Source organism: Pelophylax lessonae (genome assembly GCF_965119305.1).
Source record: "Pelophylax lessonae genome assembly, chromosome: 9".
Classification (NCBI taxonomy): domain Eukaryota; kingdom Metazoa; phylum Chordata; class Amphibia; order Anura; family Ranidae; genus Pelophylax; species Pelophylax lessonae.
This window is the reverse complement of record NC_138776.1, coordinates 33,040,447-33,055,548: the sequence shown is the minus strand read 5'-3', so window position 1 is coordinate 33,055,548 and position 15,102 is coordinate 33,040,447. Positions and strand designations below refer to the sequence as shown.

The 15,102-nt window shown below is 43.2% G+C and overlaps 1 protein-coding gene across 1 annotated transcript in view; it reads right to left on the bottom strand.

Moving 5' to 3' along the window:
• LOC309563291 (transient receptor potential cation channel subfamily V member 6-like) overlaps positions 1–13,859 on the bottom strand; it is a gene marked incomplete at both ends in the record, with an annotated part of 90,615 nt that extends 76,756 nt beyond the window's left edge. The window contains 2 exons of the mRNA XM_082267695.1: positions 6,144–6,241; positions 13,792–13,859. Of these exons, the coding sequence (XP_082123821.1) occupies positions 6,144–6,241; positions 13,792–13,859 (166 nt within the window). The remainder of the gene's footprint in view (positions 1–6,143; positions 6,242–13,791) is intronic.
• Between the last annotated feature and the right edge of the window lie 1,243 nt (positions 13,860–15,102).

The following is a 15,102-nucleotide window of genomic DNA, read 5'->3' as shown; positions in this document are numbered from 1 at the left end:
CTTCTAGAGGCGTATGATGCCCTACCAAATACTGATGCAGGTTCTGTCGCCTACTAACATTTGAGAAAGGTGTTTCACTTGTGCGTGTAGCTGGCACAGATCGACCACGTCCTCTCCTTGCAACAGGAGCTCTACCAGCAGCACCACGACCCCGGCCACGGCCCCTATTTGACGGTCTCCTCATATTTCTGTAATTTAAGATCTTGCCCTAGAAAGGTGTTTATTGAATAGCGGAACAAAACAACAACAGTATCGCACGGGTGTATCTCACAGTCAAATATGCAAACTATGCCGCAATTTAATGTTTTTTACCCCAAAAGGGTGTATATTGAATAGCGGAATAGGATAAAAAACGGTGTATCTCACACGTACAAACACAGACTAGGACCCGATTAAAATTTTTTGTACCCTACAGGGAGGATGAGGAAGAGGAGTAGGAAGAGTTGGGAACAGGAGGCAAACTGAAGCACCCTGCAATCCTTGGCGGGGGAAGGAGATGCGCCAAACAAATTTAAAAGGTGTATCTCACACGTACCGATACAGACTATGCCGTAATTTAATTTTTTTACACTCCAAAAGGGTGTATATTGAATAGCGGAATAGGAAAAATTTTATAATACGGTGTATCTCACACGTACAAACACAGACTAGGCTCCGATTACAATTTTTGGTACCCTAAAGGCAGGATGAGGAAGAGGAGTAGGAGGAGTTGGGAACAGGAGGCAAACTGAAGCGCCCTGCAATCCTCGGCGGTAGAAGGAGATGCGCCAAACAAATTTAAAAAGGTGTATCTCACATGTACCGATACAGACTATCCCGCAATTTAATTTTTTACACTCAAACAGGGTGTATATAGAAAAGCGGAATAGGACAAATTTTACAAAACGGTGTATCTCACACGTACAAACACAAACTAGGCCCCGATTACAATTTTTTCTACCCTAAAGGCAGGATGAGGAGTAGGAGGAGTTCGGAACAGGCAGGAGGCAGACTGAAGCACCCTCAAATCCTCGGCAGTATGAGATGCGCCCAAAAAATTGGAAAGGTGTATCTCACACGTACCGACATAGACTATCACGCAATTTAATTGTTTATACTCAAAGGTTTTGATTAAATAGCGGAATAGAAAATATGATCAAAAAAAGTGTATGTATCTCACACGTACAGAACGACACTAGGCCCCAAATACTATTGTTTGTACCCCTAAAAGGCTGGATGAGGAGTAGGAGGAGTTTGGAACAGGCAGCACCCTCAAATCTTCAGAAGTATGAGATGAACCCCAAAAACATGGAAAGGTGGATCTCACACGTACCAACACAGACTATCCCGCAATTTAATTGATCCCCAAAGGTTTTTATTGAATATCGGAATAGAAAATATGATCAAAAAAAGTGTATGTATCTCACACGTACAAAACCACACTAGGCCCCAATTACTATTGTTTGTACCCCTAAAAGGCTGGATGAGGAGTAGGAGGAGTTTGGAATAGGCAGCACCCTCAAATCTTCAGAAGTATGAGATGAACCCCAAAAACTTGGAAAGGTGGATCTCACACGTACCAACACAGACTATCCTGCAATTTAATTGTTCCCCAAAGGTTTTTATTGAATAGCGGAATAGAAAATATGATCAAAAAAAGTGTATGTATCTCACACGTACAAAACCACACTAGGCCCCAATTACTATTGTTTGTACCCCTAAAAGGCTGGATGAGGAGTAGGAGGAGTTTGGAACAGGCAGCACCCTCAAATCTTCAGAAGTATGAGATGAACCCCAAAAACTTGGAAAGGTGGATCTCACACGTACCAACACAGACTATCCCGCAATTTAACTGTTCCCCAAAGGTTTTTATGGAATAGCGGAATAGAAAATATGATCAAAAAAAGTATATGTATCTCACACGTACAAAACCACACTAGGCCCCAATTACTATTGTTTGTACCCCAAAAAGGCTGGATGAGGAGTAGGAGGAGTTTGGAACAGGCAGCACCCTCAAATCTTCAGAAGTATGAGATGAACCCCAAAAACTTGGAAAGGTGGATCTCACACGTACCAACACAGACTATTCCGCAATTTAATTGATCCCCAAAGGTTTTTATTGAATAGCGGAATAGAAAATATGATCAAAAAAAGTGTATGTATCTCACACGTACAAAACCACACTAGGCCCCAATTACTATTGTTTGTACCCCTAAAAGGCTGGATGAGGAGTAGGAGGAGTTTGGAACAGGCAGCACCCTCAAATCTTCAGAAGTATGAGATGAACCCCAAAAACTTGAAAAGGTGGATCTCACACGTACCAACACAGACTATCCCGCAAATTAATTGTTCCCCAAAGGTTTTTATTGAATAGCGGAATAGAAAATATGATCAAAAAAAGTGTATGTATATACACGTACAAAACCACACTAGGCCCCAATTACTATTGTTTGTACCCCTAAAAGGCTGGATGAGGAGTAGGAGGAGTTTGGAACAGGCAGCACCCTCAAATCTTCAGAAGTATGAGATGAACCCCAAAAACCCCAAATATCATTCAACCCAAGGCTGTATATTGAATAGTGGAATAGAAAAAAGTGTATGATTTTTGAAACCACTCAATAATAGCACATGTGAACTGAACACTGAACACAGCAGTGTATGATCAGTCAGCACAGCACAGCTGAAGGAAAAACGCTGCACACAGTGACTGATAGAAAAATACTTTTCTCCCTCCTCCTCAGTGGGCAAAAAAAATTGTGTTCACTGCACCCCACACACAGCAAAATCGATGTGGACCACTGACACCTGCCTATCTCCAGCCTCTCCCTAAATGGATTGATAAGATCGTAGATCGGTCACTGCAAACCCCTCCCACACAGCAAAATCGATCGTAGAAAACTGACCCTAAAAATCAGCAGCAGCCTCTCCCTAAAAGGATTGATAAGATCGTAGATCAGTCACTGCAAACCCCTCCCACACAGCAAAATCGATCGTAGAAAACTGACCCTAAAAATCAGCAGCAGCCTCTCCCTAAAAGGATTGATAAGATCGTAGATCGGTCACTGCAAACCCCTCCCACACAGCAAAATCGATCGTAGAAAACTGACCCTAAAAATCAGCAGCAGCCTCTCCCTAAAAGGATTGATAAGATCGTAGATCGGTCACTGAAAACCCCTCCCACACAGCAAAATCGATCGTAGAAAACTGACCCTAAAAATCAGCAGCAGCCTCGCCCTAAAATGCCTACAACTCACCCTGCCTAACACACTCCGACCTGTCCCTCAATTCTATGCGGACATAAATGAGTTTTGCCTGCCTGTCTGTCCCTAATCAGCAGCCAGCACGTATCTGTGCTCTGTCCCTGAACTAGTACACAGCAGAATGACGCCGCGCGGCGCTGGCTGGAACTTATAAAGACTTGGTCACATGCTTCAGATGGCCAATCACAGCTACTAATACATTTGTAGGCATGGCTGGGATGGCTTAAGGCACACCAGTTAAACGCTTGTTGATTGGCTGTTGAAAGCCCGCCATGAAAAGCGCGCCAATGCATGCAAAACCCGTAAATAAAACGACCGAACACGGATTTTTACCCGAATATACAGTAAAGTTTTCGGGTCCGTGTTCAGGTAACAAAAAAACAATTATTCGGTACGAACACGAATAATACAGTCCGTGTTCGCTCAACCCTAGTTGTAATACTTTGGCTTAAGAACTTTCTGAATTATTGACCAGAAACAAATATTCTCTTTGTAAAATTGAAAGAAAAGTGAATACCTGTTTATGGTTAGTGACTCACAGTATTAAAGCATGATAGGGTGGAAAGGCATCTTAAATCGTCAGCGTCCTACTGGACTTCCCTGCTGACGAAGTCCCGTAGGACGTAACGCGTATGGGTACGAGGAGCCACATTCCGTGACGTCACTCGCTGCTATCTATAATTTCTCAAGTGGGACACACAGGTGTTTGGCGCTTTGTCTGTACCTGCCTTGATGAGCAAGAGGATTACTGTGTAAGTGTTCTAAACAACAAAGCATGCATTTTTACATACAGAGAGCACTTCGATTGTTTTACTTTTTTCATACATGCTGTGACAACTGTGTGATTACCGGAGCGGCCAAGACTTCTTTATACCAGTTATACCCTATCCCAGGCTAATGGGAATCTGTATATTTTGACTTTCCTGTTGACTCAGGGATCATAAATTGGAGGTGAGCGAACAATGTGTGTGCCGATGGTGGGCTCAATCATGCATGTTTCCAGGTGTTTGAACTTTTCACAGATTAAAGTTTTCCTTTTTAGGGGTCCCTTTCCATTGGGGCTCTGGTATATTGTCCCTAAGGACTTGTGTTTGGGCTCTGGATTGTGATTTTAATGTGATTTTTAGTTGCACTGCACTGTTTTTATTATCTAGTGTTTTTCCATTGTAGCACATTTTTCCAAGGATTAAATTCATTATTTTCCTCAAACTTCTACAAACAATACCCCATAATGGCAAGGTGAAAGAAGTTTGTTTGAAACCTTTGCAAATATATAAAAAATAAAAATCACATATACATAAATATTCACAGTCTTTGCATAATACTTTTTTGAAGCACCTTTGTCACCAATTACAGCCTCAAGTCTTTTTGAGTATAATGCTACAAGCTTGGCACACCAATTTTTGGGCAGTTTCTCCACATTCTTCTATGCAGGACCTCTCAAGCCCCATCAGGTTGGATGGGGAGCGTCGGGGCGCAGCCATTTTCAGATCTCTCCAGAGAGGATTATTTGGGTTCAAGTTTAGGCTCTGGCTGTGCCACGCAAGGACATTCAGAGTTGTCCTGTAGCCACTCCTTTGTTATCTTGGCTGTATGCTTAGGGTCCTGTTGGAAGATGAACCTTTGCCCCAGTCTGGGGTCCAGAGCACTCTGGAGCAAGTTTTCATCAAGGATGTCTCTGTACATTGCTGCATTCACATTTCCCTCAATCCTGAATAGTCTCCCAGTTCTTGTCGCTGAAAAACATCCCCACAGCATGATGCTGGCACCACCATGCTTCACTGTAGGGATGCATGGTGCCTGGTTTCCTTCAGAAATAACGCTTGCCATTCAGGCCAAAGAGTTCAATTGTTTCATCAGACCAAAACATTTTGTTTCTCATGGTCTGAGAGCCCTTCAGGTGCCTTTTAACAAACTCCAGGCGGGTTGTCTTTTTACTTTTACTGAGGACTGGCTTCTGTCTGGCCACTCTACCATACAGGACTGATTGGTGGAGTGCTGCAGAGAAGGTTGTTCTTCTGGAAGGTTCTCTCTCCACAGAGAAACACTGGAGCTCTCTCAGAGTGATCATTGGGTTCTTGGTCACCTCCCTGACTAAGGCCCTTCTCCCCTGATTGCTCAGTTTGGCCGGGTGGCTCACTCTAGGAAGAGTCCTGGTGGTTCCAAACCTCTTTCATTTATGGATGATGGAGGCCACTGTACTCATTGGGACCTTCAATGCTGCAGAAATTTTTCTGTACCCTTCCCCAGATCTGTGCCTCCATACAATCCTGTCTCCAAGGTCTACAGGCAATTCCTTGGACTTCATGGCTTGGTTTGTGCTCTGACGTGCACTGTTAACCGTGGGACCGTATATAGACATGTGTGTGCTTTTCCAAATCATGTCCAATAAACTGAATTTACCACAGGTGGTCTCCAATTAAGTTGTAGGAACATCGCAAGGATGATCAGTGGAAACTGGATGCACCTGAGCTCAATTTTGAGTGTCATGGGAAAGGCTGTAAATACTTATGTACATGGGATTTTTTTCATTTTTTTTAATAGATTTGCAAAGATTTTAAACAAACTTCTTTCACATTGTCATTATGGGGTATTGTTTGTAGCTGTGCTATTGTATTCTGACAACGAGACTCAACTGTCAGAATACCCTGATCAGCAGCTACAGCCAGCTAACTGAGAAACCTTTTCAACAGAAGTCGATCATTAGGTCAACTTCTGTCAAGCGGGAACGGCCATAGAGGATCAAAATTCAGATGATGCCTGCTGAACCGTCTGAATTTTAACCCATCTATGGCCGACTTAGGAGGATATTAGCTACAACTAGGCATGAATGAATTGTTGCTCTTAATTAAATATTATGGATCGTTTTGTGGCCTTATTAAATAATCAGGATGAAGTACTTACCCCTTTGCAGTGGGTCAGTGGTCTCCAAAGCCAGCAGCTTCTTTAGAGCCTTGGTGCGATTTCTCTGTGCATATTTAAGGAGGGGCAGCTCCTGAATCCTGCGGGAACAGATTGCGTTGTTGGTGTGCACAGCATGCCTATGGTTGCAGAAAAGTCATTAGTATAGTAAAAAGAATAGGAAGGAAATTTAAGAAATGGTAGCAGATAATTTTTATTGGATTATAATATTTTAGACGCTTCAGTCTCTCAACTTTTTTTTTTTTTTTACCCTGGAGGAACTGTTCTAAGAATTTTCAGGGCTCAAAAAATCCCTGCTAAAAATAATCATAGATTCAAAACCTACTGTATATCCACCTCCAGAAGATTTACCCCCCTTCATGTCCAGGCCATTTGTTTTCTATATGGCACTGCGTTACTTTACCCACTTAAGGCTTCTTTCACACTTGTGCGACTTGTCCTGCAATTTGGGACTGCAAAGTCACATGACAAGTCATTCTCCATGATTTCCAAAGAGTACCGTTCATATCTGTACGACTTCAAGTCGCAACGACTTCAAAGTAGTCCCTGCACTACTTATGGCCGATTTTAATGCGTTTGGAGGTCCAAAGACGTAGGCATTGCTTCAAGTCCAGTCAAAATTGCGGCAAAATCATGGTTAAATCACGTTACTTTTAAGTCGCACAAGTGTGAAAGGGGCCTAAAGTGGAACTTCACTTTCCCAATCAACTTTGATTATTTTTAATCCTCATGCTTCTAGCATTATTAGTAGATAGATAGGAAAGTATATCATATTTACTTGTTTTAAACTTTTTTTATTTTTTGTTTCTTCAGTCACTTCCTGGTTTCATGCCTAAGCAAATGATGTCATACATCCCAGGAGTCTTCAGGTGGGGAGGAGGGGTTTTCACAGCTAAGCACACTGTCCTGCATGCATGCTTGAGCTAAGGGCAGGAAGTTACGTGAATCATTTGCCCTTACTCAAGATGGCCACGGCCAAAAATGCTAGGGGGTGTTTTTCAAAGTGATTTCTCACCAAAATAAAGAATGGAGACATGGATAGATGGGAGGGAATTTTCTTTAAATATTAAAAATGAATTAAATTGTGTTTTTGGTTTGTGGTGCTCGGATGCCATGAAGATCCGCTTTGAGGACCAAGCCTATTTCTGACACATGTTGTTTACAAGTTAAAATCAGTATTGTTTGCTAGAAAACTACTTAGAACCTCCAAACATTATATATATTTAGCAAAGACTCTGGAAAATAAAATGGTGGTCATTGCAATGTAGCACCCTCCGAGGTAGGTGCTAGTGAGAGAGTATAGTTTTTGCTCTGTCTGCCTATCAAAGGAGCAGCAGCAGGGAAATCTATATTGCTTTCTGCCTACCAGAGAGCAGGATCTGTGAGTTAGGTCTACTCAGTGTGTAATTCATTGGGTCTAGATAGTGTTTCACGCTGGTCCAATAGGGAGGCATGTTGGACAGTGGGAGGAAATCTGACCAATGGGTACACAGGCTTTGATACAGTCCCAGTGATTGACAGAGACTGGCTGTCTCGGTGCATTATTGGACACTGTATAAAAGGTGAATCCTGGGATAGGGTATAAAAGTCAGGAGCACATGTGGCAGGGGGTCTTTGGGTTGGAAGCCAAGTCCCAGAAGGGGGGTGACGGCTGTCTCCTCTTCTGAAGGTGTATAAGGTGGTCACAGGCAGTCGGCCTAGTGGACCAACAAAGTGTGGCTGAACTCAAGAGGTCCAGTGGAAGCTGACTGAGGAGGTGAAGGCAGAGCAACTCTGGCAAAAAAACAGTGTCTGTGAGTACAGGGGAGCTTGCCAAAGGGTCTGCCCAGTAAGGGGATCACTCCAGTGGCTAGAGTCAGCGGACGGGAGTCAGCACACAGGCAGTGAGAGTAAATGGGGTGACAAGTTATTAACCCTGAAGAGTATATGAAATCGAAAACAATTAATCTATCGTCACTTCAGTAGCTAGGTGAAGCAGCGGACTTGCCGCATTCTACAGTCAGTCGTCCTCAGGATTTGTGCAAAGTTAACATTGGAGTATCCACTCATCCCTTCTCCTATCCCAGTTCTAAATAAAACACAAAAACCACATCCCCTGGACTGATCATTGACTGAGCCAAGGACTGTATTTGATGTTCATCTGCTAGGGGTAACCCAGGGGAACCCAAGAAGTGTAATTCCCAGCGGCTCTCTAGGGGACAGTGCTACATTATGTTACAGCCTTATTCCAAAATGGATTACATTCATTATTTTTCTCAACATTCTACAAACAATATCCCATATTGACAAAGAGAAAGAAATTTTTTGAAATTGTTGCAAATTTATTAAAAAAAAAAACCAAAAAAAAACCACATGTACTAAAGTATTCACAGCGTTTGCAATGACACTCAAAATTGAGCTCAGCTGCATCCTGTTTCCACTGATCATCCTTAAGATGTTTCTACAACTTGATCCCCCCCCCCCCCCCCCCCGTTGGTAAACTCAGTTGATTGGACATGTTTTGGAGAGGCACACACCTGTTGATATATGGTCCCACAGTTAACAGGGCTTTTCAGAGCACAAACTAAGCCATGAAGTCCAAAGAATTGTCTGTAGACCTCAGATACAGGTTTGTATGGAGGCACGGGTCTGGGGAAGGGTACAGAAAGATTTCTGCAGCATTGAAGGTTCCAATGAGCACAGTGGCCTCCATCATCTGTAAATGGGAGAAGTTTGGAACCACCAGGACTCTTGCTAGAGCGGGCCACCTGGCCAAACTGAGTTTTCGGGGGAGAAGGGCCTTAGTCAGGGAGGTGACCAGAAACCCAATAGTCACTCTGACAGAGCTCCAGCGTTTCTCTGTGGAGAGAGGAGAACCTTCTAGAAGAACAACCATCTCTGCAGCACTCTACCAGACGGAAGCCACTCCTCAGTAAAAGGCACATGGCAGCCCACCTGGAGTTTGCCAAAAGGCACCTGAGAGACTCTTAGACAATAAGAAACAAAATTCATTAGTGAGTTCTCTCCAGCCTATTGGTGTGTACTCAACTATATGCTGATTATTTGTATTAGAGGCATGTACCAGTACTGTATATGTTTTTGTAAAGACAGTCAATATCCATAGCTTAATACAACAGCTGCATTTAAATGTAAAAAAAAAAAATTAATCCAAATGAGTTTTTAAATTTGAATATCTATTCAATATTTTTTTTCACATTTTTTTCAAATGCAGTCAGATTTTTTTGAATTGGGTTGAATTTTTCAAATTCTAATTTAAATCCAAAACTAACTAAACTAATTCTGAAAATGAATGACATGAATGTGATGAATTTAACTAAACTAATTTATTTAAATAACGAATCAAAAGGAAACAAAACAAAGTAAATTTGCACATGTCTACCACATACTGTTCACGTCTAAGAATGCTGATCCTAGACCTCTCCTCCTCAACCTCCTGGTCAGTGTAGGCATTTACACTTTGAAAACGCACACATAGCCCTATGTATTACATGTGGTCCAGATGGAAGCTTGAAAAGACCAACCGTCCACCTGGGGCCCCGTGGACATTGGGGTCCACAACTACCTGTACTTGAGGGGGTTCTCTATCACCCTTTAGGTGGGGGACTTTATGCCTCGATTACCACCCACTCCAGAGCCAACCAGGTTTGCACCAGTTAATCATTCAACTCTTCAACTCAGTCATTGGCTGTATTTAACACTTCACTCCCAGTAGTGCATCACAAAGAGGCTTCTAGTTGCAAAAAGTAATTCCTTTACTTCCTAGCCTTAGCAAAAGTTTATTGAATGGTAACAACTTGCCAAGTAATAGCAAGGCAAACACACCCTTTGTACTTTGCACAACGGTGGAATAGCAATGGGGTGCTGACAACTCGACTTCTGTCCATAGCCTAGATTCCTATGAACTAAGGGCAAAGTCCTCCACAGCCCCTCTCCAGAAGGGGAGAGCACATCATAAACCCCTCGGCTTTACTCCTGTTTTCTAGTGGCACTAAGCAGTCTGTCCATTTCCAAAGCTCCTCCTACCTTTATAAAGGGGTAAACCATACCCTCATTGTCCCCCAATTTAGGATAATGACAGCGCTCTTGTGTACTATAAATTAAAATAAAATATTGTGTGGTAATAATTTCACAACCTAATCCACATGAATAAAATGCTCCAAATGTCTAAAAAGCAAACGTGCATTGTGACCAATCAGAGGTGTACTCTCTCCTCTATGCCTCTAAGCATACACACTGCACTCACCAGATGTCGTAGACTTCTTAATGAAAAGTCGAATACCGCTTTTCTGCCAATGTGGTAAATAGTTGGTGGTCCTTGGTCCCCTTTAGGTTCAGCCACTGGGTCATTTGCCTTTAAGGTCTGTAAAATGCCTTTCTCCCTTTAGAGATGTTCCATAATGCCCAGCATCCCAAGCACTGAGAGAGAATTTTTATTATTGGTGCTTGCTATAAATAAGCAATGCACCTGAAGCCAAAAAAATGCAACTGGGAACACCGATTTGCATTCCAACATGTGCTCCAGGAAGTGGAAGTGATGTCACCAGAAGCCACACCCTACGCATTTCGTCAACTACATGTGACCTCATGAGGAGAAGCTGTTCTCTGTTTATGTATTGTTATCTTTGCCCCATAGCTGGGAAATTCTAATGGTTTCAAGCTTGAATAGCCTTGGGTAAGGTCTGGAGCACAGTCTTAATTATATATTTGCAGGATCTATTGTCATCACAGGGTTATTTATATGTAAGCAAAAGCTGTTGTCTAAACAAAGTCACCAAATTAGTATTTAGTGCTGACAGATAGGGGTTTGCCCTAGCATAAACAAACCATTTTCAAATTTGCCATTTTCACCTTATTACTCTCCTGGCCACCTCTCACCCAGATACTTTCCCGGCCAACCCTGTCCCATCAAACGACTACTCTCCTAGCCCCGGAAACCCCTGTCCCATCAACCCACTACTCTCCTGGCCATCTCTCTCCCATCAAGCTGCTAATCTTGTGGCCAGCCATGCCCTGTCAAGTCACTACTCTCCTAGTCACATCTGTCCTGTCAAGTCGTTGCTCTCCTGGCCCCCTCTTCCCTATTAAGCCGGTACTCCATCTTTCCCCCATCAAGTCTCCACTCTGCTGGCCACCTACCAACTGTCAAGCCACTACTCTCCCAGACATTTCTGCCATGTCAGACCACTACACTCCCAGCCATTTTTGCTCTGTCAAGCCCCTACTCTCCTGCCCACCTCTCTTCTGTGGAGCCGGTACTTTTCCGACCACCTCTCCCCCATCAAGTCACTTCTCCCTTGGCCACCTCTCCCCAGTTAAGTCACTCTTTACCCGACCATATTTGCTCTGTCAAGCTTCTCCTCTACCAGCCACCTCTTTCTCATGTAGCTGCTCTTTTCCCAACCATGTCCTCCCCACAGTCAAGCTGCCTCTTGCCTGCCACCTCTACTCCAGTCAGGCTTGTAACGCCTGGATTGGGTACACATTTTACTGGAAACCAAGATCCCGATTGAGCAGGTGTGAACAGCCCCCTTAGTCAAGTGGTTGTCTCTGGTTTAGGGCTCCTTGAGACAAGCTGCTTCAGGAGCAACATGTATGAAATGAACAGGCACTGGGAGATGACTGGACCCTCACCTGAGGAGACTGCATGTAATTATGCAGGAGCCTGTGCAGCCCAAGTTGAGCATTTTATTTGTCACTAAATGAGATAATGTTGTGAGTTTCTGTGGAGACAAGCTCAGAGACTACGGACTCCAGACAGCAAGGAGCCTGAAAGGAGCCTTTTTATCTCTAATTTTACACAAAATAGGGCAAAAAGTCCTTGAAAATTCCAGGGATCCCACAATGTCAGCACCCCAGCCAATTTTTACATCGGCTCTCGGGTGCTGCCATTGCTTCACAGCTACTGCGCAAGCACAAAGTGCGCTTTGCTTTCTGAATGGCCCGGCCGCAGGAAAAGGAGGAAGGGGGGTCGAACTTCCAAGTGTTCTCCCCACGGCGAGGTCTCCCAGAAGTGGAGACGGGTACCTGTCAAAAACAGGTACCCGCCCCCCCACCCCGTAAAGGTGCCAAATGTTCCACTTTTGGGTGGAGCTCTGCTTTAATATTACAACCAAGCCCTTATCCTGGCATGCAGCCCCGAGTGACCAGGAAAGGGAGGGCAGCGAGAGAGCAGCCCACTCTTCCTGAACAATACCAGGCCTAATGCTATTTAAAATTAGGAGGAGTACCTTTTGTAAGTGGAACAGGAAAGCTCCCCTTCCTTGCAAAATACCCTTATTTTGTTGCTTAGGGACAAGGGCCTTTTCCCCATCTCCATGTGCCCCAAAAATTAAGTGGGGTAAATTATGGTGCAAAGTACCCCCAAAAAAGATGAAAGGCATGTGGCTTGGTATGTTACAGGAAGGGGGAGGACACATGCTCGCTGCCTCCCTTTCCTGGCACCACAAGCTATATGCCAGAATAAAAGTCTGGTTGGCTTATTAGGGGATACCAATGCATTTTATTTCTCCAATTTTTTTTTCTTTTTAATAAATGTGTACTGTCACTTCCTTTCGGAAGTCACTGACATCGGGAAATCCATTGGTTATCATAAAGTGACCTTCAATGATGTCACCCCGGGTTCTCTTGGATTTCCCAGAGTCAAATAATGTTTAAAAAGTTACATTTATTTAAAAAAGCATCCCCCCTTGCAAAGTACACCTTGTCCCAGTTTTGAGGGGCAAGGGCCTTTCCCCATCTCAATGTGCCCCAAAAAAAGTTGTAGATGGTATGTGGGCGGCTTATGGTGGAACCTTGGGTGGCCAAGGTAGTGAGTATACTGTAGGAGTAGATTAGAGCCACTTACCCATTTCACACGTAATTAAAAAATAATTTCAATCAAGCAAAACACATACTTACTGACTTTTAAAATAACGTTTATGAATGTCCCTGGAATTGGTCTAACGCCAATCAAGTCAATCAAATCTGCTGATCTGTACACGACCCAATCCTGCCGCTAATTGACAGATTCCTGGCTGTGGTAATATAGATTATTTACCACGGGGAACCCCAGGTGATAGCATTGACCAAAATTTGGTTATTACTGCAGCTGGGAGTCAGTCATTTAGCGGCAGAAAGTGCAAGATATACACCTGAATTCTGACCTTATTGACTTCAGTTGTCTTCAGATTCAGGTCAGCATTACTAGGCTGGTTGCTAGGATCCTGTTGCTTGGCCTACAACCATTGATGTTGTATGGCCCAACCACCTGCATTCTGGGAAACCAAGATGCTGTGAGGCTGAGCCGCCAGCTTCTTAGCATCCAAAGATGCACAGCCACTGGGTGGCAGCATTCCCAGCATCCTAGCAGCTAAATGGGGCAGCAAAATTAAAGCTGGATCCAGAGTATCCATGGGACACAGAATAGCAGAGATTGTACAGGCTTTTAAATGTTTTGAGGGGGGAGGCAGCAAAAACTGTTGCCTCTGGCAGCAGTAATACTGGGCATGCTCCTGAGGGTGAGCACGACAGCCAAGCAACTTGCATTTTTAGAATGAAGGATATAGGCATATAGCCTAGAAGTTTTTCTAATGATGAGGTGAATAGAATCTTATGTTATGTTGATTGAATTTAAAAAAAAAATTGAAAAAACCTTTTTTGTTGCCAGAAATTGATCTCAGGTGCACTTTCCTCCTGCCTCTCTTTCCAACATAGGTCCATCTTGACTCTCAAGCCACAAAACCCTTTTAAGTCTTTGAACAGTTTAATCCCAAAGGTGCGTTGGCATTGTGTTCCACCTAACGAAGGAATCTCAGTCACTCCTGGACAAATGGTTCACCTTGGAGACAATGGGCACCTTACACCACCTCCCCTATTATATTGTAGGCTGCAGGAAGAGTTTCCAATTACAATGTACAGTGGGCTTATTCCTGGAGACTTCATGAATTAACATTGGTCTTCTTGGCTCCCAGACTTTTCTCTGGATTCCTTTTAATGAACTTGACCTGTTGGGTTAGAACATCGAGTCAGTTACTGAAGCCTCAGAAAACATTACAACGATGGGAAGAAACAATGTTCAAATGAAAATCTAATCCTGTATGCCCAGCTTTACTCTAACCTATCTGACTTCCCAACTATGGGTGACATACAGTATATTGCAATGTATAGATAGTAGGCTTACATGGAGTCAACCATTTCCCCCTTAAACTAACTCAACATTTTTTTTTTAGTTTTAGATAGAGTGGAGAGGGTTTAGTGGATTAGGGCACCAGTCAGGTTTTTATTGCTGTCTGTGCCCCCGTTAGGGTGATTTACTCTCTCTATTTGTTCTGGTGACCAATATCACCAAGAACAAAAGTAAATGCCAAATTTTAAGTTTTTACCAGAATAGGAATAGAGGAGAAATATTCCAATGGGGACACAAGTTCTGATGACCCTGTTAGCAACCAGAGATTTTCTTCACTTTGGAAGTACTTCTTCTCACTTGTTGATTTGGCTGTTGGACCGAAAGTAAATGTAAACCTCCCCTATAGGACACAGATGGCAAAAAAAGATAAATTGACAGCTGTTATAACCAATTCTTACTCTATCCAAAATCAAAAGATAAATGTTGGCATTAGTTCTACCTACAGGTACAGCAACCTACCACAAGCCCAGATGTCACCTTTGAGAGGCTGCTGGGGACTTCCAATATGTGTCTTTACCAAATGCAAAAAAGAACAATGGCAGACATTCTGCTCTGTTTGAAACTAGCAAACAAGGAAAAATCGCACATGGGCAGGGCAATGTACAAACAAAGCATAAGGTACCCCCTCACTTTTAAATGGCATTATGGCTTCCATGAGTATTTGTAAACGCATTCAACCAAAACCTCTGTTTTTAACCTGGTCTACTTTTTTTTTATTGCTGAATTGCAATTTAAAATTGCAGGTGTTTGGCTCACTGTTGCGGTGTGACCCTAAGT